Source organism: Macrobrachium rosenbergii, chromosome 4 (genome assembly GCF_040412425.1).
Source record: "Macrobrachium rosenbergii isolate ZJJX-2024 chromosome 4, ASM4041242v1, whole genome shotgun sequence".
NCBI classification, from domain to species: Eukaryota; Metazoa; Arthropoda; class Malacostraca; order Decapoda; family Palaemonidae; genus Macrobrachium; species Macrobrachium rosenbergii.
The window spans coordinates 151,105-176,903 of record NC_089744.1 but is presented as its reverse complement, the minus strand read 5'-3'; the positions used below and the strand labels follow the sequence as shown (position 1 = coordinate 176,903).

General features: G+C 39.9%; 1 protein-coding gene across 1 annotated transcript in view; it reads left to right on the top strand.

Moving 5' to 3' along the window:
• LOC136836389 (endoplasmic reticulum junction formation protein lunapark-A-like) overlaps positions 1-25,799 on the top strand; it is a 209,044-nt gene that overhangs the window by 147,202 nt on the left and 36,043 nt on the right. The window contains exons 5-6 of the mRNA XM_067100586.1: positions 10,530-10,740; positions 11,718-11,808. Of these exons, the coding sequence (XP_066956687.1) occupies positions 10,530-10,740; positions 11,718-11,808 (302 nt within the window). The remainder of the gene's footprint in view (positions 1-10,529; positions 10,741-11,717; positions 11,809-25,799) is intronic.

The following is a 25,799-nucleotide window of genomic DNA, read 5'->3' as shown; positions in this document are numbered from 1 at the left end:
TTGACACAGTGCTAGTTGTCAGTGCAGATTCATAAGTGTGTGGATTTTCAAGCTGTTGAGTTGTCAGCCAGATACATTCCTGGCATCTGGGATATTCTGGCAGATCTGCTCGGTCATAAGTACCATCAGGCTTTTCAGTCTCTGGCTTCAGGAAGTTATCAAGCCTATTCTGTGAGAAACAGGGCAGTGAAAGAGCTGTCTCTGTACTAATGGGCCATTTTATGTGATTGGTGTTGTAGAAGGGATTGCTCTCTGTTTGGAGCATCAGTTCAGTGAAAAGCAGATTTCCTTATCTACCTTCACCAAGACAAGCACCTCTCTGTTTCTGCAGTAACAGCTCAGCCTCATCTTAGGTTTTCAAATGAAATGGGTTGGACCTCTTTACCTTGGTGGAGTTACCTGTGCTCGTGAGAAACTTTGAACTCTATTGCCCTCCTTGGAAGCACCTGTCCCAGAGTGGGATGTAGGGCAGGATTCAGTGTAATAACACTGAAGACTGTTTTTCTCTTGTCTTGCACCTCTAAAGATGGAAGGGGAGTTGCATGGTCTGTCTCATCTTGTTCGGCATTTGGAAGGGTGGGTTTTCCTCTCTTTCTCTTTCATCTCAGAGTTTGTAGCAAAGACTTGGAATCTGTTGGTCCAGAATAAGAGTTTTGAAGGGTTTCTGCATTCCCACCTCCTAAGACTTCATTGGTGGAGGGCCGGATAAGATGCTGTTGTGCCTGGTTCATACTGTTAAGCACTATCTGAAAAGAACCACTCCTTGAGGGTGAAGTTTTTGAGACATTTTGTTTGTACTGATAGGCATGGGGTGGTGTTCAGGAATGCTCTTTCTTTCTGGCTTCACTGAGTTATCAAGCATGCCTGTTATTGCTCTTTGGAAGAGGCTGTGGGACTGTCTCTTTTGCCTTGTGGAAGAACATCTGTGTTTTTCACATAATGAGGGCATGGGTCTGATATAGCCAGAGTACTTTTACCATATTCTACTGGAGTGATGTCACTCACTAGTCCTTGAACACCTTCATCTTGGAATGAGTAGTTGTTGCTCAACAAGTTGTATATTTTACTGTCTTGATTGGATACTCCACGTCTCATCTGAGTATCTAGGCTTGATATTAATTTGGAAATGTGAATGTGGAGTGAATGGTCTCAATTTCTTTCCCTTTTCCATTTCCCAGGGCATGTCCAAGCTGCTGTGCACTCTGAAATCAAATGAGACTTCTTACTCTTTTAAGAATGGAAGGAAAGACATGGTTGAGCCTTTTGCTGAATCAATTACTTGGTAATAGCCGAAATAAGCTGCCAACTGTGTTGGGAATTCCCATGGGGCATCATGGTTTAAAAAAATGTTTCCTTCCTGGAGTTTCTTCATTTTGGGATTCTCAGGTCCAGGTTCACTGTGGGACTGTTTCCTTGTGGAAGAACATCTGTGTTTTCAGTCTGATTCATTCTAAACTGATGAGGAGGTTACAGGTGTTGCTCAACAAGTTTTGTATTTTACTGCATCCCTTCTGAGCATCTACATATACAACTGGGAAGTGTGAATGTGGAGTGAATGGTCTCCAGTTCTTTCCCTTTTCCATTTCCCAGGAACTACACTGCTGTGCACTCTGAAATCAAATGAGACTTCTTCTCTTTTAGAACGGAAGGAAAGACAATGATTGAATCAATTCCTGTAGGAAAAATAGCCAATTTGTGCATCATGGTTTAAAAAAATGTTTTTCCTGGAGTTTCTTTTCCTGGTTATACATACAAACCATTCACCAATTTTGGAGTAGGTTACAGGTTTTGGCATCCCTTATTACATATACAACTATATATATATGGGGATATAGTTATACTATATATATATATATATATATATATATATATATAGCAATGATTGTATATATAGGAAAATATTTTATAGTAATTTTATTTTTATATATATATACATACAAACCAGAGATTTTTGAAGTAGTTTTGTTTTTCATGTATATTATATATATAATATATATATATGTGTGTGTGTGTGTATATATTTATATACACAAACCAGAGCCTTTTATATAGGATGTACCCTTCTTATCCACTCTGCCTTGCCCCTGCAGCAAGAGGAAAGAGTGAAGTGGCAAGAGGGAGATGAGTGAGGGGTAGCCCCTCTCACATCCTATCTGAACCAGTTAACTACCATTACCGAGACTCAACGGCCAATCCAGCTTGTACTGAAGGATACTTCCAGTATAGAAGGGTCTGGTTTGTATACCTGGAAAAAATATAAATTGCTTAAAAAATTTTTGTGTTTACAAGGCTTTGTCTTTGTGACACTTGTTTGAAATTTCAAAATGTGTAGACATACTGGTGAAAGATTTATGGACAGATTAGATGAAATTTACAAAAATTAATGAAAAATGAACAGTGTCTTAAAAATGTTATATACTCTGTTGGTCAGTTTCATATGTGGTTTGTATAGTCAGAGTATGGGTTATGGCACAATTACCTTTAGTGTTTTTGTTACCACTTTTTACCTCATTGGTACTCTGATGATCTGTGAATGTGCAGATCCCTGGAGATTTACAAGGACTTAATTGATAAAATTTGCTGTGGGCACCCCGTACCAATTGAGATTTGGAAGTTAAACATACATAGAGTAAGTGAACAACATGCTAATACAGTTCCCTCCCTTATTTTCTTGCCACCGTTTCAAGGTTTTGGCATGGAAAGGAGCCCTAGAAAAGGATTGAAAGTGAACACTGGAAAGACAGAGCTAATGGTTAAAGTAGTAAAGAAGGGCATGAAGAAGTAAACATTCAAGTGGGAGATGGTACAGTGCTAAAACAGGACAACGAGTTTCAACGACTTGAGATCAATAATAACAGAGGAGGGAGGTACTGAGAAAGCAGTAAGACAGAGACTGAATGAAGCATTGTGAAAATGGAGAGAAGTAACTGGAGTTGTTGTAGACAAGAAAATGGCGTTAAGGCTCCGAATGAAGATTTATAAGACAGTTATCAGGCCCGTACTTTTACATGGGGCAGAAACTTGGGCACTTGAGAGGAAAGAGAAGGGAATATTGGAAAGAACTGAGATGACGGTGAAGTGGATTGCTGGAATATCACTACTGGAAAGGAGGGGGAGCCAAGATATGAGAAGAATGCGTGGTAGATGTAATATAAAGGAGAAGGCTAGGGAAGCTTGTCTGAGATACTATGGCCATGTAATAAGAAGAGAAGAGATGGAACCAATCAAGAGAGCTAAGAACATGCTAGTGATGGGGAGTAGGAGTATGGGGTGTCAGCGGATCAGATGGGTGGATTTGGCAATGAGGGATTTGGGTGAGGTGGGATGGGGGGAAGAAGATGCAAGGAGTAGAAATAGATGGAGAAAGTTGACTCGAGCGGCCAACCCTCCTTTACAGTGGGACTAATAAGGTTGAAAGAAGAAGAATAAGATTTCAAGTGGGTAAGATGACAAATTGACGAAACTGAAATTTAGATTTAGGGTCACATAATTACTTACATGTAATAGTGCTGACTTTGATGCCCACATGTTTTTGGGTTTTATGACATTTTGAATATTTGGTTTAAATTTTGCTCCCACATTGGACAAACTTATCCCCTGAAGTAGGTTCCTTCACGTGGTGAGGGTAAGGGGGCCCTGGCTTTTTCTTCTTCGTTCTTACGAAGAATAAGAGCCCGGCCCTGACGGATCACCTACAAACCTTTCGATTTAAATGGCGTGGATATTTTCACTTTCGTACAAATTTCTTGGACCTGGTAAATAGGAAAAGGTATCATAGCTGGGATTGGGTTTATATCCGAGCTAAATAGTGAGAACCGTGGCAGGACCATCAACTGCCCGATAATGTTCGGACCTGAGTTTTCAGGCGGAACTATTCTACGGGACTGGACCACGGATTCCAGGGGGGTCTAGTTCTGGGAATAGGACTCTCGGCATTCTGTCCGGTTTGCCCATAATGTGATTAGGGTGGGGATGATTGTATTCTAGTAATGCTCTCAGTCCTATCAAGCGGGTTGGCTTACACTTGAGCCACTCTAATCATGTTGTGCCATCCCCTTTGGGGTAGGGTAGGGATGCGGACATTTGGGAGTCGGTTCTCACTTGTGCCATTAGTGGAGGAATGAACTCCATGAAAGGCTGATGATATCTTTTTAAGGTTTTCAGGTTTACTTTTTTTTTTTTTTTTTTTTTTTTTTTTTTTTTTTTTTTCCCTCCCTCAAATCTTTATGGTAAGTGAAATTAAAGATTCGAGTACCCCTGGGCCCATTGATGGTAGTGACTTGGCACAGATGACGACCACTGGAACCTCCTGTAACAACCTTTCTTTGGAAAAAACAAACAAGAATGCAAATGTAATCACACTGGAACCCTATACTCCAGTACTCATTAAATCAAAAAAAAGTAAATATCGTCTTGACCCAACCTTGACTCACTTCGACTCTCTCTTTGGGAGTGGAAGTTGGTCAAGGTTTCTGACCATGGAAACAGAACAGCAAATCTCAGCCCTAAAGTTAGAAAACTTCTTATTAAAAAGACACTCAACGACAGAAATGTCGTTTAGACAAATAAAAATGAAGACGTGGCTTATAGAAGCCACAACAAAAAACCAGTCTGAGGACTATCTATCAATAAAAAGTGTTGACAATATAAATGTACAAGTAAAAAAGCATGACACTATGAATAGCATTCAGGGTACTATTGTACTTCCTGAAAATAATGACGAACCGGTTGACAAAAATATACTGTTGGACTCTCTTAAAATGAGATATACCAAAATCCAAGAGTGTGAGGTATATACAATACCAAGTAAACAAAATAATAAGGCTTTAAGAATTGCAAAAATAAAATTTGAGGGCCAAGAGTTACCTCAAAAATAAAAATTTTGGGCCAAAATAGAGAACTGAGGCCTTATGTTCCCAAACAGCTTACAATGTCAGAATTGTAGTAAGTATGGACACACAAAGAAAAACTGTCGTAATGAACCTGTATGTGCTTATTGTGGATCTAAGAACATGCCACACAATGGAAATGTAGTGAACCCAAATGTGTAAACTGTGGACAGGATCATCATGCTAGGTCTAAGGAGTGTGTGTACTACATATACAATACAGAGTTGAAAATGTTGCAAGAACGAACAGGGATGTCTATCAGAGAGGCTAAATTGGAATTAAAAGTGAGAGGAATGCAAGATCCATCTAAGAAACATTCATATTCCTCAATAACAAGAGCAAAAATGAAGCAAAAACGGAAACAGATAGAAATAACAGAGCACAGAAAAGTAAATCTCAAGAAAAAATTAATAATTTAGAAATAAAAATAAAATTGTAAAAAATAAAGAAACAGGTACAAATGAGATGGATAATATTTTGTCCAATTCATTTGAAATATTAATGCAGATAGAAACACAGGAGGATGCTGCTACTAAAGTGACAGAAGAGGGTAGAGATAGACAGGAAATTAAAGATAAAAAAGGCCTTTGGAGAGAACACCACCCAAAACGAAGAAACCAACTATTATTAGAGAAACATCAGTTAAACCAAAGATAAAGGAGATGAAAAAGGAACAAAAACAAAAACAAGCTAAGAATATACCTTTATCTCCTAAAATAATAATAGAACCTATGAAGGCAAATGTCGAGAACACTGAAGAAGTGAAAAGAGAATCATACCATAGATGATAATGATTATGTCAAGGAGAAGAGATTACTCCTTCTCCAATAATTGGAACAAGAGCAAATGAAAAGAGAAATACACATGATAATACTTGTGGATGTAATGATTGTTTCATTGAATTATGCAATAACAACAAAAGCATAACAAAAGATGGTTTAACAAACATTATAAGAAATTTTATGAAATATAGAAAAAGAAACCACAGATTTGAGTAACCATGAAAAAGGGTGCATGTGCATTGAGCACTTAGTCTATTATAAGGAAAAACAGATGAATGTCGTGAGTAAATTGTTAGAAAAATTCCAAATTGATAATACAAAAAAAGAGAGTAAAACCCGACCGCTATAAAAAATATTTTCAATAGTTATATTATACAATGGAGCGTAAATGGTCTACAGACCAGATTACACCTAGGAGAAATACAACGGTTATTAAAGAATATGAACCAATGATATTATGTTTGCAACATGTCAACAAAACAATATTAACGATAGGTAAATATACCTTAGCATCTGCATCAAGAGAGGAAGAGGGAAATTTAGGTACTGCTATATATGTACATAACAAAGTATGTTATGACAAAGTACCTGTAAAATTTACTGATCTGCAAACGTCAGTATTAGAATACGAATAAAAAACGATAATTATGTAATTCATAATTTGTACAATCAACCTAATAAAAATTATGGCGTTGACAAAATCAAAGAATTACTTAATAATACTAAGGAACCAACGTTAATAGTAGGTGATTTTAATGCCCACAACCCAATGTGGGACTGTAATTGTACAGAATCAAATAGAGCAGGAATTAAAATAGAGGAATTCATAGATTCATATGACATGTGCTGTATAAATGATGACGAAATCAGCACATATTTTCTAAAACACATGGAACATATTCCTCAATTGACCCTAACTCTATGTACAGCAGACATAGTAGACAGATTGGACTGGAATACAGTAGATGACTTGCATACAAGTGATCATTTCCCCATATTAATTTCTTTATTACAAAATAACCCCACCAAACATGCCTCGATATAACATTTATAAAGCAGATTGGGAACAATATGAATTCCACACCAGGAATATCCCACCATTTGAATATTTGAAAGACCATAATGAAACTAATGAATTTCTTGTTGATTTCATTACAAATGCTGCTGATAAAGCAATACCAAAATCAAATCTCATCCGACAAAACACAAAAGTCCATGGTGGTCTGAAAAACTAACAGAATTAATAAAATAAAACACCAAATTGGAAGACGACTAAATAATTTGAATAGAAAATTCAGTAAATTAAACAAAACGTTACCAATATTAGAAGGAACCTTACAAAAACTGACTATATTATTATTAGAAATTGATACATTAAAACCTCTGTATAATAAAATATCTGCAAAGTTTAAAAAGAAGTAATACAGGAAGAATCATTTCATGGAAAAAATATGTATCAGAGCTCTCTAAAAATACTCCCATACAAAAATATGGGAAAAATTCAGGAAAATAAATGGTACCCATGTTAAACCACCTAGACATGCCATAATAAAAGATGGGAAAAAATACTTGATCCTAAAGAAATTAGTAATGTAATAGGTGAAAATTTAGCAAAAGTAAGTAGCAACAAAAATTTAGATGAGCATTTCCGCACAAAGAAAAATAATATAGAATTAATAACAATAAATTTTGAAACAGTAGAAGATATATATTATAATAGGAAATTTAGTATGGAAGAGCTAGAATTTGCTCTGTTGAACAGCAATAAATCTGCCCTGGAGGTGACAATATTTGTTTTGAAATGATATGCCATTTAGCACCTTTGGCAAAGACATACTTGTTAGAGTTTTATAACCACTTATGGCTTAGAAATTTATTTCCTGATGAATGGCGTAAAGCTATAATTATTCCAATCCCCAAACCTGGAAAGATCCCAGTAATGTAAGCAATTACAGACCAATTTCTTTAACAAGTTGTATGTGCAAATTACTAGAGAAAATGGTAAATGCTCGACTAACATGGCACATCTGAGAAAATAAAATTTTAACTCCCACTCAGTTTGGGTCACAGTGTAACAGGTCTACATTAGATTCTCTCTGTAACTTAGAAGACCATATCGCCGAGGTTTTGAACGAAAACAAATTACTGTAGCTGTCTTTTTGACATTGAAAAAGCATATGACACTACATGGAGGTATGCAATATTAAAAACTTTACAAAACAACAACATCTGTGGACATTTACCTAGGTTTATACAAAACTTTTGACAAATCGCAGTTTTCAGGTGAGAATTGATGATGTTCTGTCTAGAACATTTCCTCTAGAAAATGGTGTTCCACAGGGAAGCGTCCTTAGTGGCACACTGTTTACGTTAGCAATTAATGATATCAGTAAAATTTACCTACTGGTATTAAAAGTAACTTGTATATGGATGATTTTGCCATATATTATTCAGCATCTCGAATAAAACATGCAGAACGAATCATTAATAAAAGCATAGTAAAAATAGATGAATGGGCTTTATCTGTAGGCTTTAAATTTTCCATAGATAAAACCAAGCAATCATGTTTTATAAAAACAAAAAATGGAAAAAAGGAGAAGAAATAGACTTAAAAATCAGAAACCATAGTATACCAATTGGCCAAACAGCAAAATTTTTAGGATTAGTATTTGATGCTCACATGAACTGGAAAGCCCACATAACATACATGAAATCAAAATGTAAAGAGCATTAAACCTAATTAAAAACTGTCGAACACTACTTGGGAGCCGATAGACATACCCTTGCTTTATTGTATAAAGCAACAGTGCTGTCTATCGTTGATTATGGAAGTGAAATATATGGCTCGGCATCAGGCAAGCGCTGAAAACAGTAGACCCAATTCATAATGAGGGTCTTAGAATATGTTCAGGAGCTTTTCGATCATCACCAACATCTTCTTTACAAGTTGAATGTGGTGAACTACCTCTGTCTCTCCATAGAGAGCTAGTAACGATGAAGAGTGCTCTGAGAATTCAGACAAATGATTCTCCAACCAAAAATTATTTGGATTAAGAGATGTGTTTATAAACAATCATCCACCTTCTTTCCCAATTAGGGCTAGAAGATTGTTAGAGTCACTAAATATGTATATACAATTGCCTGTAATGTTAAAATTGCCTCCTCCTTGGACAATGAATAAAACGAGAATTTGTACACACTTGAAATATTTATCAAAAATAATTCATATACTCCAGAATACCAAAGACAACATGCAGTAGAGCATATAATCCGAAAAAGGTCCACATTACGCAATATACACTGACGGATCTAAATCTGTACGGGAGTGGGATATGCTGCGGTATCCCAAAACAAAACGTATCAGTTCTCCTTCCCAGACAAAGCCTCTGTATTTACAGCTGAGTTATGTGCAATAGTATCAGCCATAAAAATAATTAGAGAAGTGTCATATAATAATTTTGTAATTTATAGCGACTCCAGAAGTGCTATAGAAGCTATTCAAAGCTATAATCCCAAAAATAATATTGTACAACATATAAAGTTCTCAATCCATAAATTGTATAATAAGGGAAAAAATATTGAAATATGTTGGATCCCTGCCCATGTAGGGGATTAAGGGAAATGAAGAGGCTGATAAAGCAGCTAAAAAGCGGTCTACATGACAAGAACAAATGTAGACATCCCTATCAGTGACTATACAAAATATATAAAAACAGTCATTGTAAAAAATGGCAAAATATATGGAGCGAAGAACCTGAAAATAATAAATTAAAACAGATAAAATCCAGTGTTGGAAAATGGAGTTCGTCATATCAAAAGAGAGACAAGCACAAGTAATTCTGACACGTCTTGAATAGGCCATACTCGTTTTGACACATGGACACTTAATGAACAGTCCATGTGGCCCTCTTCCCAAATGCCCAGATTGCAATGTGCTGATAACAGTTAAGCATATACTGTGTGAATGTCCAAAATATAACGTGCAGCGACTATCAAATTTTTGAAATAGACCGATAGAAGAAATTTTGTCAGAATCTTCAACGTTCTCAATAGCACCCATTTTAATGTTCATGAGAAGCTGCAAATTAATTGGAAAAATATAAGAAAAAACAATCAATCAGTATAATGAATTTTTAAAAAAGTAAATTTTATGATTTTACTTAATTTATTTTAAATTTTAATATACCTTTTTAGTGAGTATGTATGGAAGCATGAGTTTAAATGTATTTATTGTGTGAGTGTGTTCCAGTATGAAAGCGTATGCCTTTTACAGCTTTTAATTTCATTTTCATTTCGTTTATCATCATTGACAAGTGACCTATTAGGTCCCAGTGCTGGGCTTCTAGCCTAGACTTGTCATTCCATCCTAATCCTTCGGGCCAGCCCTATGAGAGCTGATGGTCAGCTCAGTGGTCTGGTTAAACTATTTTAATAATAATAATAATGGACAAACTTATTCCTTCAACACTTTGTCAGTGAATCTTTGTTTTACAAATTTTAATCCTCCAGGTGAGGTATTGTTGTCATCTGGAAGCTCTGATTATATGCACAGTTCAAGAGGAATGTGTTGTATGTATTTCTGAATGTTTATGGCCTTTTAAAGCCACTGTACAATTGTCATAGCGTTCAAACCGTAGTTTGTTTTGCGTATACTTTATTCCACACTCATTTTTAGCAGGCTGTTAACAGCACTAGCTGATTTTGTGGTTACTGATAGCTTTGAGATTATTACGATCTCATATTCTTGAGTTACATGGGTGTTGAAGGTATTTGTGAAACAGTTTTATGTTTGTTGATTATCAAAAGTTTGTGCAGTTCCCTTATCAGTGTTTTACTCAGTGTCTTTTGTATTTTTCAGTGTGTACATATTCAAGAGATTGTTAACGTGGTACTATCGTAGGAAAATATCCAAAAATGAACAGAAGCTCAAGAGTCTTCGGGAACGTAAAGCCAAAATCTTAGAACAGGTGATGGAAACAGAGACTTACAAAGTGGCAAAAGAAATTTTAGAAACATATGCTCCAGATCAGTTGCATCGGAGTCAGGTAATTCCATTTCCTAACATTGAAGCTTAGATTTTCACTGTGTGTATTATTTGTGGTCTTTATGTATTAAGAAATGAAATAGTTTTGAAATTTTGAAACTCATGATATCAGTTTAATATGACATCACCACTCATCAGTTCATCCTTCTTTGGAAACATGAATGGAGTTTTTTGGTAGGAAACTTTCTGGTTTTAAAAGTACTGTATTGCTATGAAGAGTATATAGGAATATATTTTTGGGTTATGGTAAAATTTTATGTAGTTAACAGATATATTTCCTGTAGTTAACTCTGAAATATGTGCTGTACTATTAGTGTCTATATTGAGTAGTGTTGTACTGTCCATTATGAAAATCTGAAAAGCTTTTCCATATGGAAGTCTTAGATGTATTTGAATTTTAAGATCGAAACCTTCAATGAGAAGGCTGATGTATGGTATATTACTGTAGAAGGCTTATTTACATGTAGTGTACAGTTCTGAAATTGCACCTCAAAATGGAGCACTTGCTGGAGAAACTCTCGTGCTCTAATAGCATTGCGCTGGTGAAGTTCATTTTTTTTGTAATCAGCAGGTCAGTTTTAGCCTCATGTGTAGTATTCTGAGCTGTTCATTTAACACTAGTATTCAGGGCACAGTTTTCGTACTTTTTATTTTGGCATGTATTTTATAAAAAAAAAAATTGTGGAAATAATAATACTTTAAATAGTAATATTGATACACTTTCTCAGTCTCGAATGAGTTTCTTTATAGCAGCTGGTAAATTACTTAACAGCTGTCCAAATTTCATTTGTTCCTAAATGTTTTGGTAGTACTCTCTAACATATACTGAAAGACGAATGAGGCCAGGGGTGCAGTTATGCCTTATTTTTGATTGACTGTTGGAATGGGGGACTTCCTTTTTTTTCCTCCTCCTCCTCCTCCTTATTGAAGATCTCAGAACTGCTCATGCTGACAGTTGAAGTACATTTATGTTATATTTACAAGTATATTTTAATTATTTAGTTGCAATTCCCTTGGGGTAGTGAAGAGTTGGATGTTACGGAGTTGGTTCTTCTTGGTGTGATGGTGTCATTGACAGAGAATTCAAAATTGTGTAAGGCACATGGTGTCTACTCTAGATCTTGAGTCATATAATTTTCTAATAATTATTTGTATTTATATACCTAAATTTGCCTCACTACCCTTGGACTTATTGATGCCCCCTTTCCACATGGGTCTGGTGATAAACTAGTAATTTACTAAGTAATTGCATAGCTATAGGTTTAACCTTGCGTGGCAGCCTTTTATTTAAAAATTGTGGTAGCACTTTGATAGTTAGTGTAGGTGACAGGCCCTGCCCACATAATGGGTAATGTTGGAACAACGAAGCCGGTAACGTCATTCTGCTTTGCCGCCCCACAGTTTTTGGTTGTTTCATGCTGGATTTTGGTGAAGTATTGTCGCTTTTGTGTAGCCTTCAAGCTTTTGTTTGCTTTTTTCAGCTTTTCTGAACGAGATATGTCTGATTCGAGGGATTATATTGTTCGCGAGTGTAGCAAAGGATGTAGAACTAGACTGATTAAGGTATGTTATGATTCACACACTGTGCAGTCATTTTAGAGGGCAAGTACATTCTAAGGGGAATACTTGTTATGAGTGCAAGGATTGGGTAAGAGAAAGTGGAAGGTTCTTGAATCTCACCTTAGTGAGCTGAAAGGGATGGGAAGAGAAAGGCGGCCTCTAGGGCCGAGCGTAGGGCTTCTGTTAACCTAGATTCTTCCCCTGAGCCTAAGTCAGATCTTAGTCCTACTATTCCTTCTTCCCCTATTCCCGCCTTTTCTCCTGTTCCCAGCCCTCCTACTATCAACCCACTCACTCCCATGCTTCCAACCCCGATGCCATTGCCAACCATGAATCCAGGTTTGATAAGAAGTTAAATCAGGTAGTGCATACTGTGTCTGAGATCGGGGCGCCCCTGAAAGTCCTAATGGACAAAATGTTCTGTGATAAATTGTCTAGTGAAGTGCAAGTGGAGGAGGTGACATACCAGAGCTCCAAGGGAGGCTGGTTGGGTTTGCCCACAGGTAGTTGCCCCCTCAGTTGAGCCTGTTGCATGAACCCAGGTGTTGACAGATGGTCACTGGAAAGGCCTGTCTCTGGATGTGCGTCGTTTGTCATCAAGTTCCGATTCTGACTCTGATTCCAGGCGCTGTCTCGATTCGTCCCAGCTGGTGAAGAGGCATGCAGATGACATCAGCTGCTCTACTCTGCTGCCTGTTAAGTGGTACAAGAAGGCGCTTCGCAGTCCACAGCTTTCCTGCAGCTATGCTATGGATCTCTCCTTCTTTGCTCTGGCATGACTTCCTTCTCACCCATGGGATTGCCAGAAGTACTCTCTCCGGAACGCCCTTGTTCTGAGCGCCCTCCTTGGGATCTCAAGCGCCCAAAGGACCACTTCAAGCGCCCGTCTCTTCCTGAGTGCCCAGAGCCCAAGTGCCTGGTGTCAGCTCCCAAGCGCCCGGTGCCAGCTCCCGAGCACCCGGCGCCAGCTCCCGAGTGCCTGATGCCGGCTCTTGAGTGCCTGGTGCCAACTCCCGAGTGCCCGGTGCCAACCCTTCATCACCTGTCTACTACTTCTGAGCCCTAAGTGGAACAAGGTCAGCCTTCTTTGGCACCTGTCAAGCAACAGTTGTCTGAAATCATGAACTTCCTCAAGAAAGCTCCTGCCTCCAAGCCTGCTCTTGGCTTATCACCATCTCCAATCACTTCTGAAGAAGAGGAGGAGTTCAACCAAGACCCTGCTCCTCCCTCAGTTTATGCAGCTCTCCTTCGCTACCTTTTGGCAAGTTTTCCATCTTTTTTTCGCTCCAGCTACCCTGGTCTCGCCTGCTTCTTCCTTCCTGATGATGAACCTATAAAATACATTTCATCATATCTCTTGGAGAGGGTTGTTTTTTATTGTTTTCAACCAATGTCGTCATCAGTTTGCAGTCGTAAATCTGAGGATGCTCTGGAATAGGATTCTCAAGTGATGACGCAACACCACAACAGACTGTTGTGGGATTTTTCATACCACTATATTAACGTTAAAATTATTGTTGAATTCATGTTTTCATGAAATAATTATATAAGGCAAATAATTAAGTAATTTTTTGCCATCAGCAGTCAAATAATCCAGATCATGGCAGCGTTCAAAATTAGTGCCGCCACGACGTAATTCTATAGATAGGACAGAAGTAGAGGGCTGTCATTGGCTAGCAGATCTCCATGGCAACCAGCCAGCCAATCCGTTGTAGCTGTAGTCTGTCTGAGAAAGAACTTTTGCTCAGAGAAGCTGACGACATAAGTGTGTATGTTTTAAATACAAAACGTAGTTTTTAATAGTGTATGTATTTTACTGGTTACATGAAGGATAGAATGAATTCCTTCTTATTCTTCTTTTAACGTGCCCTTTTTCCCATTTTGTATGGGGTAAGCACCATGCCTTCTTTTGAAGGACTTTGATTTGGCTTTGATCAGAGAATCTTCAGCACCAACATATGTTTTCTTTTTTGACTCCAGAAGATATTTGCCAAAGCTGCATTGACATAGCTTTAAAACAAAATTCTTCTCTTTAATCTCCCGAAGATAGAACTATACTGCTTAGAGGGAACTGACAATTCTCTCTCTAGCTTATCTCTCATGTCATTTGCCATGTAAACACATAGAATTACGCTGCATAGAGGGGACTGACAATCTCTCTCTCTCATGTCATTTGCCACGTAAACACAAGTACTGTTCAGTAACTCAGATTTTGTCTTCGTAAAGTTAACCTTTGTCAAGGTCTTTTCTTTCTTAAGAAACATACAAAACATCGTACTGTAGCTACTAGTTGGGCAGCAGATAGGTAATCCTATTAATGCTTAGTGATTGGCTACGATACTTCAAATGAAGATACGCACCATACGCGAGTTAATTCGGTTACAAGTTAAAAACATTTCGATTCAGTACGGTATAAACACAGAACAGTATGTATAAATAAAATATAATGAAAAGTTATTTATTTACCTTTGGTAAATAAAAAGGAGAATGGTACGCGACGAGCAGAGGAACAGTATCTTAAATCGTGGTCGAACATTATGTATTTTAAATCGGCTGACCCTCCTTGGTGAGTGTCTTATCCAATAGCTGGCTCAATGAGGGTCTACTGTACTGCTACCATTAAGGTCAACTCTCCGAGCGGCCAATGAAGAATTAGAGGAATTTGTTTCTGGTGATAGAAATTCATTCCTCGTCATAATATGGTTCGGATTCCACAATAAGCTGTAGGTCCTGTTGCTAGGTAACCAGTTGGTTCTTAGCCACATAAAATAAGTCTAATCTTTCGGACCAGCCCAAGGAGAACTGTTAATCAGCTCAGTGGTCTGGTTAAACTAAGATATACTTAATTTCTACCATTAAGGGGTACAGGGCTGTTGGGCTCAGTGCTTTGATACTGTGCTAGAGATTGGTCTGGTGACAAAGATTTGTCAGATAAGGAGAGGACGGAAGGACCAAGATTAATAGGCTGGAACTTGAACGTGGTTCTGAAGTGGCTTAGGAATGATAGATTCGATCCTCTCAGGACAGCGTCTTTGAGGCAGGTGACGAGAAAGACGCTAATTTTAGTAACCTTAGCTACAGCGAAAAGGATAAGTGAAGTGCATGCCTTAATTAAAAAGTAGGTTTTGCAAATGGAAACACTATCTGTTCCTTTAATATGAGTTTTATGGCCAAGAATGAAACCCCATCCAGGCCTTGGCCACGGTCATTCGAGATTCGTAATCTGACAGATCTAGTTGACAGAGAAGAGGAGAGACTCGGCGCTGAATAATCCCGATGGGTTCCGGCGCTTGGTCTTCTAGACCTAAATTTCGTAATCAGATCAAAAGGAGAAACTCTTATGCCCCGTTAGAGCTCTCAAGTTCTATATTCAAGCGACCAAGTCTATTAGAGGTAACTTGGACCATCTCTGGTGCTCTGTTAAGAATCCTTCCTGTCCCCTCTCAGAAAATGCGTTGGCTTTCTTTATTCGGAATGTAATAGTGGAGGCTCATGACAATTTGGATGATGCAAGTGCAGTGTTTTGAAAGTTAAAACGCATGAAGTATGAGCGGTTGCGACCTCTCTGGCCTTCAGACACAATTTGTCTCTTTCTTCTATTGTACAAGCGACCTTCGGAGGAGTAGGTCAGTGTTCGCCTCGCATTATCTACGAGATATGGAGATAACATACGATATTGCAGTACCCTAGGTCCTTTCGTAGTGGCTGGCATGGTGATAAGGAAGTGCATCCTTCCTTAGTGTCCCCTACTCCTTGATGCAGGTTTTAGATTCTGCTGTGGAGTCTGGGGGTGCATGGTGCTGTGCATTTGGGAGTACCTCTCAGTCACTAGTTCTTTTAAGGGGTTTAATTTTGGTGTAGGCTAGTGGTGATATCCATGATTGGTTTTATATTTTTTGGTTGGTACTGCGCCCTGAGCAGGGGCATGTGTTTGGTCATCCTCCGTGTCCTACGAACCCTTCTAGGTCACAAGGATAATTTACTTGCTGTAGACGTCCCATGGCTCCCTTGCCACGTCTTGCAGTTAAGAAGAGCTCCATATTTAAGAGGCAGAATCAGTATGGATTGCTCACTTAACAGGTAAGGAACTTACAACACTTCTTTTACCCAATAAAAGAAGATTAACACAAATTTAATATAGTTCTATCTATTCATGGTCCCACCTCCTGTATTGTGGGAATCAGCAATGTAACTACTGGGTAAGTTACATACTTAAAAATTACATTTTCATAATGAAATAAAGTTTTAAGTATACTTACCCTTACCCGGTAGTTACATGATCAAAGCCCTCCCTCCTCCCCTCTCATGAATGTAGGGCATAAACAACTGAAGTTTTGTGTTAAAGTAGTTCCTCAGTCCTCCACCAGTGGCAGAAGGGGTATCTCTTAGCCGCCATATTGTTTTTTGTTTTGCTGGCGCAAAATTTGAATTCTAGCTGCCGTTTGGTTTGAAACAATAGCAATGTAACTACTGGGTAAGTATACTTAAAACTTTATTTTATTATGAAAATGTAATTTTCATATATATTTACAAAGTAATTACAGAATCAGAGCCCTCCCTCCTCCCCTCTTATGGACATATCAGCAAAAACAGAACGCAGTGGGCGGGCCTGTCACCTACATTATGCAACGGAAACGCTAACCCGATATTTTGAATCTAGGGTTGCTGCCCAAGGTTAAAGGTATAGCTAAGTAATTACTTGGTAAGTATATATGAAACTTAATTTTATTATAAAAATATAATTTTTAACATTTGTGGCTAGGTTATTAGATATTGGTAGGAAAGTCTTAAACTAGTGAATGCCAAAATGTAAAAGTAACACAGTAGGTAATGTTTGATATTCCTAAAAGGTTAGTGTGTTGTCTTAATGGATATTTAGGATTGGCAGGTTGTACTTCGAGCATATTGATTCCAAGAATAATTTATGCTACCAGCTTGGTGTTTGACAAATAGCCCATATGATAATCCTTATATGTACAAAATGTTAAGCAGTACTAACAGTTAAACATTTTAATGTGATTGTTGAAAGTATAATTGACAAGGAATGTCAAATTCTAGAAACATAATCAGTTACAAAAATTTGTCAGAATCTCCTTCATTTTCAGTTACCCCATTTTAAAATCCTTACAGAATAGTAATGTAATAAATAGAATTTAAACTTCAGGGCTGGGCATTTGAGCTCTTAGATAATATAATGATAAGAGCATACAAAATAGAAATATAAACCCCTTATCATAATCCACCAGCATAAACTTAATGTTCATTACTTTTAAGCCATTGATGAGATTTAGATTACTGGCAAATTGGTACAAATTTTTTTTTTTGGCTCCTTTAAGGTTCAGTCTTGGATTTCATGACAAACTTTGTTTTGTCCTCACAGCCAATTGGTTAACAATGCCATGTTCTATTAAGATCACTTTCTATTAAGATCACTAAAAATACTCCCATCACCAAAATTCTGATTGTTGATAATTATGCAATTGTAATAATTTATTTCTTAAATTCTTGAATATAACAGAGAATGGCATATTCCAACAAAGACATGAAATTTTTATGTCATGTTTTGGTCAGCCTTTTGATGGTTAAGATTTTTTTATCAGGATTTTGGTTAAACTTATCTTCAAAGGAATGTAGAAGTATAAGACACCCAAACTGTACCTTTTATAACTAAACTAGAAATTCATTGAAAAATGAGCTGGTATCACTGAAAGGTACCTTTAGGAGTAAATGACAGTCAGTATAAGATGAAAAATGTAATGAAGAATTTAAAACTGTGATAAGGGTATGCTTAATTTTCAGTCTAAAAAGAATCTGTACAAGTAGTTTTCTTAGAACTGGGGTCATCAGCCTAACATGCAAGTTTTTGTTGGCCACTTATGTGATCAGTCTCTAATCTATATGTACAGTAGAAAGTGAAATACAATGTTAACCCTTAAGCGCCGACTGGAGGTATTATGCGTCGACTAAAATTGTCTGTTGGGACAGTAGTACATGTGAACGATAAAAATTTCAACCTTCGGTCAACTTTGCCTCGACCGAAATGGTCGAAAAATGCAATGACTAAAACTCTTACATTCTAGTAATATTCAATCATTTACCTTCATTTTGCAACAAATTGAAGTCTCTAGCACAATATTTGATTTATGTTGAATTTAAAAAAATTTTCTTCGTCATGCCTAACTGCGAACATCTCAAATTCTTTGTCACTTTAGCCGTAATGTTTGCACGGTTTATATTAGTCGTTACATAAAGTTTTATATATGGAAATCTGCGCAATTTCAGTTTGTCAGAATACAATAGAAAATAACTCATGATTGTAGCTTTTATCAGTTTTGAAATATTTCCATATAAATCACGATAAGTGCCAAAATTTCAACCTTGGTCAACTTTAACTTGTTTTAAATGATCTAGCATTTGTAAGCTAAAACTCTTACATTCTAGTAATATTCAATCATTTACCTCCATTTTGTTTTGGAAGTCTCTAGCACAATATTTCGATTTATGGTGAATTTTTAAAAAACTTTCCTTCTTTCCATGTTTCGGCGAACATCTCAGAAATTCTTAGATCACATTGAGTCGTAATGACCGTTTTATTTTAGTCGTTATATAAAGTTTTATATGTAAATGTGCACATTTTCATGTACTGAATACAAAAAAATAACTTTGGTTGTAGCTTTTATCGGTTTTAAAATATTTTTCATATAAACCATCGATAAATAGAAAAAATTCTACTTTTCGGTCAACTTTAACTCGACCAAAATGGTCGAAAACTGCAATTGTAAGCTAAAACACTTACAGTCTAGTAATATTCAATCAATTACCTTCATTTTGCAACAAGCGGGAAGTTTCTAGCACAATATTTTGATTTATGGTGAATTTTGAAAAAACCTTTTTTCGTCCAGGCGTTACGATTCATGCATCATTTTGTGATAATATTTTCTCTGTGTTGCTCTGATCGTTTTACAATTTGTTATATACCAAAATCATTGCAATTTAGTGTACAATACAAAGAAAAAAATAACTCGTTTGCTTTAACCGTTTTGCTCACAGCGTTAAGAATTTGTATACAATTATATATGAAATTTTTTTTTGCGCTGTCAGATATTTCAATATTTATATATGATAAGGATATTTTTTCATTTCTGATGGTTGCATACTAAACTTCATCCAATGAGAAAAAAGTAGCCAAAATGAACTCTTAATCTTCAAAACTAAGCGTGCTGTGATTTTTTGAAAAATACTTTTTTTGGGTAACTTGATAGCCAAGACAGACACTTTTGTAAATAGAGGCTCGGCGTTAGAGGGTTAACTGGGAAGTAGAATTTTTGACATAGTACTGTGAACCATAAGTGTACAGTAAGCCTAGGCCACAAATATTATGACAAACTTATTAGGATCTCAGTATTTTCAGTTAATTATAGATTTTTAAGCTGTAATTTTATTGAATAAATCCATGGTTTCTTGCATCTAGAGACAAATCCTGCCCAGCCTTATGCGAGCTTGAAGTTTGGTTCATTAGTCTGTTTAAATAGTTTTTCAGGTATTAATATTAAATATGTTAAATTTTGTATTTTACATAGTCATGGTATAGTACATATTAGCCTCTGTGACCAATGAGCACCATGTTTTAAATGCTCTAGCATTTGAAGTTTATATTTCCATATTTACTCTTATCCTTGTTTTGGAATTGTCAATTACTGTAATTCATTTTTAGGCAGTTCTTTTCATATTTGTGAATGATTTTGATCAAGTTTAGATTTGGAGTGCAATATGAATATTTATATAGACGATGTAAATGCTGTACTGTACTGTACTGAGGAAAAAAGTTTGGTTGTTCCGATACAATACACAAACCATCGGTCCTTTACAATAGGAATTACTTACGGTGAAGCTGGACACGGCCGTCAAACTCTTGAACAAGGTGGTTAGGCAGTAACTACCGTCAGGTTGGTGGAAATACCCTCCTGCCCAGATGTAAACATTCCAGTTTGCTTTCGGCTGTCATGCATTGTAGACATGTTTTCAGAGAGTTGCGGGGGGAGGTTGCGGGTGTCGTTCAGTTCACTTCCACGGTGCCCTTGGTGGCCTCCCCTCCTTCCTTCTCTCTCCCCATAGGTTCTTCCTTATCTCTCCTTTGGTAGAGATCTCTCTCCTTCGCCCTCTTGCTCGCTTGTCAGGCCAGACTGTGGATTGATTACTGTGGGCAGTCTGGCTCTTCAGGGGCCTCCTCTCTGCATAGGGCAGTTCCCCTTAGCGAGAGGAGTCTCCCTCTAGTAATCATCTTTGCTTTTTCTTTCAGGTTGACAGTGAACATCGCAGGCACAGCAGTGGTTGGCTGGATATCTCAGGAGATATCTTGCATGAAGGAGTTCCGATGTTCATTCAATGTTGCTTCGGGATTGACTGGAGTACCTGGTTGGAATGGCATAGTGCTGGTGACTTTTCATGTGACGTTCCTGGCTGTTGCTGTAGCTCCTGCCTTCTGAACCGCTTCCTTAGCTCCTGCATCGGCTTTCCTGATTGTGCCTGCTGCTTCTCCTGGTGGTGGTGTCTTGGGCCGCTTCCGTTGTTTCTGCCTGAGCTGCCCTGGAGGTTAATGATGTTTCGTGTCCACCATCCTGTAGAAGATGTCGGAGTGGAGGTGAAGGAAGTCGCCCTGTGGAAGTAGCCGCTGTCTTCTTCATCTTATCTTTTGATTTCGTCTTCTGCTTTCTCTGCCCTTCCTCTCCGAGGTCCAAGGGGTCCCAGGAATCGGACAGACCTCCGTCTGCCGAAGGAGAGGAAGGCTGCTTTTTCCCCTTGTGCCCTTGGACGTGTAGGGACTGCCTCCTTCAAGGAGGCGGTGGGCCTCTCGTTGGCTCTTCCTGACCTTCAGGTTAGAAAACCGATTCGCATAGCGCTGGGTTTTGTGTTTGGGAGCTGCAGGCGCGCAGACCTTGGTCTGCGATCCTGTTCCCAGTCCTAGAGGTTCTGCCTCTAAGATGGGGCTGCTTCAGGCGCTCGTTTGCATGCTGCACCAAGTGCTCGAGATTCTATGGAATATTGAGTATCCTGATCTGGTCTGGAAAGTATTTCCTCGGCCCAGTTCAGGAGCGGTGCGAGAGAAAGGGCCGAGGCACCCAGGTGTCTCAGCTCTTCCTGCCAGCACCACAAGCACTCCCCAAGTACTTGCCAGTGCTCAGTTGGGTTCCCAGCTTGGTGTTTCAATCCTATCGGTTTGAACACCAGAAGAAGCAGGGAAGAGATTCCCTTTGGGAGTCCTGCAGGACTTCTAAGGGACTCAGTCTCTTCCAGGAGACAAGTTTTCTTGCTGGCTGTTCCCGCCCTCGGCCGGGAACCGATTCTCATTCTCCTGTGGAGTCTGGCGTTTGGGGCCCGTGTGAGAGTGCAGCCTCTAGAGGCCGCGCCCTCATTGCCAGTCTTGGAAGTCTGCGTCTAAGACTGGTTCTGTGCCTGGCTCCTTCAGTGTCTTAGGAAACTGAAAGCAGCTGTTCCTGATTTTTGGGAGTCTTGTGGGTAGCTCGAATTCTATGAATCACGAGCGCTCTCCAGATGAGAGGCACAGGACGAGAGAAAGTGCCGAGACACCCAGGTGTCTGGGAGACAGACCCAGGTGTCAGGGTGCCGAGACCCCAGGGTGTCTCAATACTGCCCACCAGCTGCTTTGGTTGTTTTGGCCAGTTTCATACTTGTGTCTTGAACCTTAGGGTTCGAGCATGCAGGATAGCAGACACAGTATTCCCCTGTGAACCTTCTTCTTCGGGGCCTCGGCCTCGAATGAGTTTAGAGTTCGGGAACCTAGCAATAGTTCATGGCAGACGAGTTCCGCCCTTTCCAGTTCTGATTGTGTTCGTGATGATCGGCTCAGCTCAGCCCCTGGTTGTGCTTACAAGACTGGCTGGGCTTGATCACCTCGCCCAGCCCTGGTCGCGTTTTGCGAGACTGGTTTGGCTCGGCTCGCCCCGCCTGCCTCCCAGTCCACTGCATACCACCAAGTCTGGATCGCGTTCACGTGATCGGTGCGGTGCGGTTGGCTCAGCCCCACTGGTTTTTTCTAAATCGGGTTCTCAGCTATGTTCAAGTGAACTTTTGCTCTTCCCAGGAAAGCGCTTTGCCACGACACAAGCGCTTTTCTTTCCCCCATATAGCAGTAATCTCCTTCGGTTGATTATTGCTTATGGTCTGCCTCTCCTGCTGGTCTTACTGGCAGAACAGGTAGGGTACTCTTTCTCCTCACCTGTTCTCTTTTTCCTCTCGGTTGTTCTGAGAGGTGCAAGATGGACAGAGAGAGCTCTTCGAGAATATGGCTTCCTGGCGTGCTTTGGGTGTCGGTCCCCCGATTGTCTCGTAGTACAACCAGTTAGCTGAGGACGGTTTCATGGGATCTGTCAAGGCTCCTTCCAGGAGTTTCATGCTTTGGAAGCAGCGAGGGTCCTCCTCTTCAAGTTGCGATTGCTCTCGTTTTTCGAAGAACTTTGCGCCGATTTGTCAGCTAAAGGATCCCCAGGACAGGACCGCGACTCTCCCAATGAATAATCTTCATCATTCTCAACCCTTGCAGTTCCCGAGGGGCCTAGAGTGTTGGGTGCCACCGGGGTCCTGGCTTCCAAGAGCGTTCTCGACCAGATGAACTCTTTTCTCCGGACAAGGAGTTCATTCAGGTCGACACCAAGCTTCTCCCTTTGCCTTAACAGAATACGAATTCTTCTTGCCTCGGAGGGTTTGGCCGACTGCAGTTCTGTGGGCAATTCTGGTGCTAAGAAGAAGGACTTTGTCCCAATTCGGATCTCAGTTTCATAAGTCCCGAGTTGGCTCGACCCTTAGGAACGAACCTTATTTGGTTCTGCCTTTCTCTTGCAGAGATTTGCCAGATACCTCGGTAATCAAGGTCTGTACCAGGGCACTGCCTTGTCCTTTGGACAATGGCCAAGACCTTTGGGTCTTAGTCGACTCGACCTCGAGTTCAAGCCCAGCCCCCTCAACTCCTAAGAAGTCCCAGGCTCTGGTAGAAGATTGCAGAACATAGCCTCTCCTACCCCTCTAGGAAAGTGCACATAACTGTGTCTCTTTCCACCCACTTTCCCATAAGGGAGGAGGGGAAGGGAGGAGGGAAGAGAGAAAGAAGTATCGACCGGGAAGAAGTTCTCCTACTGCAGAATCTTTATGAAATGATACTTATCAAGTCTCTGGGGCTGGCAGCGACATTGCCGAGAGCTGAGAATGGATTCCTTCATCCCGTCTTCCTCTCCCGTGCTCCCGTGTTTGGAAATGCCAGCCCAGCCAGAACTAATTGTCTTGGTAGTCATCTTCATCTTGGTGGAGAATGGAAGTCTGCTTCCATTCCTCCATCCTTTCCTCTTCAAAGTATGAGGAAGGAGTTAGGCTAATGCTTGATTGAAGGAACCTTTGAATATGCTTGCATATTCCCCTCACATCTTGTGTCTACTTCTGGATTCACTGATTGAGGAATAGGCGCACCTGTAAGACTTTGTCTTGAAGGTGTGTGACGGAGAAGATTAGTACCTTCTCATCACCAACCTGGACTCAAGGTATCCTTCTGGCCTTCTGAGAAATCAGGATGAGTTTTGCGACACTGACTGGTTCGTTGAACAACAAACCACAGTAGTGGCATTTGTCGACAAACAGGAGGAATAATTTTTTTCCTCCTGTTTCATCTGTTGATATTTTCAGGTACTTGAGTGTTCTTTAGTGCACGCGACTTCTCAATTAGCCAGATGCATCCCGGTGAAGATGTATTGGCCTCAGGGTTTGAGTGTTCACCCAAAGATTCACGAAGAGATTGCTCAACTGAGAAATCCCTACCACCTTTCTGTTGCCTCGCTGCACAAGTTGGTAGTTTTTTCTCGCTCCTTCATATCAGACCCAGGGTCCGCTACAGTGAGGCATGCTGTCTTTCTGGGAAACTTGATATCTACATTTTTCACTTTGTATTTGTCTGTTTTGCTAGGGGTTCTCAAGCATTGCTCACCCCGAGTTACAGACAAATGCTGGAAGACTTCGCCTCTCGCCCAACCTGATAGCCGAGGCATCGAGAAGAGTTCTGCTTGATCCAACCCCCTGTAGCAGCTACACAAGAAGCAGTTCTTCGGGCAGTACATCCCTTTGTGTTTGGGACTGGGAGACCTTCCAGCTTCCCTTGCAAGCATAGGGTTTCTTGCTGAGTGGCAGCGGCTATAACTGGATACCTCTTGAAGTCCTCTGCAAGACTCCCAGGGACTGGAGCCATATTTGCTGGTGGGTGTTGTTGCAGAACTCCTTCTTGGGTCAGAGTCACTCTTCTAGTCTGGACTTCCTCGTCTTCTCTGACGAGGGTTGCTTCTTTCCCTTTCGTTTGTGAACAACGTAGGCCCTTGCGACCTAGTCTTCTATCTGAAGTAGCCTCCTCCTCAGTCAAGATTGAGGTACGGATGAGAAGCTTCTTCAGTCTTGCTGTCCCAGGAAACTGTTCCCTGTATGGCATGTGACTCTCGTTTAGGGTTCCTGTCCCATGCTGCACGTGCCCTTACGAGAGTCGTTAGATAGAGATGTGCCCTCATAGGGCCATCTCTCATCTTGCTCTGGCCTTGGCATAGAAGATGGAAAAACAGGTGAAGGGGATCAATACCTCGACTCCTCAGATGTCATAGGTGGACTCCAAATCCATCGGCATCTGTTGTCGGGTTTGAGTCGTCCTTGGGCTTTGTATTGATGTTCCAGATCATTCGTTACTGTTGTCCTTTAGGGAGCTGTGGTACTCTGAAAAGGCTCGACACTCCTAACCTGGATGTCAACATTTTCGCTAGTACTCTTTCTCCCAAGGAATAAGTGTCTAAGGACACATCTTCCTCCTGGCTTCATAAAGCAATTGAAGGAGGTACTCAGCAGCTGACGGCGACGATACCTGTACCTTCCACCCAAGAGCTCATAAAGCCGATGGCTTGGTCCATCCCTCGTTTTCCAGAAGTTTCTGTCAGTCTGGAAGCAAAGTCGTGGTCTCATAGACCACACTCATGTCTTCTTCCTGTGGTCCTGCCCACAGGCCCTTGGAACCTTTTTTCCTTGGTTCTGTGGTGGCTGCTCAACAAGTTGTTTTCTTACCTGGCTCCTTCAAGAGGACGAGTAGCATCTTGCGTAAGGTGTTGGTTCTGGAAGTGAGAAGGATACCGTGAGTGACTGGCCTCTCTTCCTTCTCCTTCCCCGTCCTTCTACTTCTTCGGGATGAGAATAGGTCTCGAACCAACACGTGCTGGACCTGGCACTGATGCAGTAAGACTACACATCGAGCACCCATTGTATTTTCTCGTAGAATCATAGAAGCAATTCTGGTCCTTCCTCTAGCAAGGGAGGAAGGAGAGTCTGGCAATAAGGAAACCCTATCTCAGCTTTTCCTTACTGCCTCTGACTCTGATTCTTCCAGCCTGTTTCGTATGAGTCACGTTCCTCACTCAATGCGAGAAAGGTCCAGTATCTGACATTTGATCTTGTGGTTCCTACACTCCGATCAATATGTCAGAGGCACGGTAC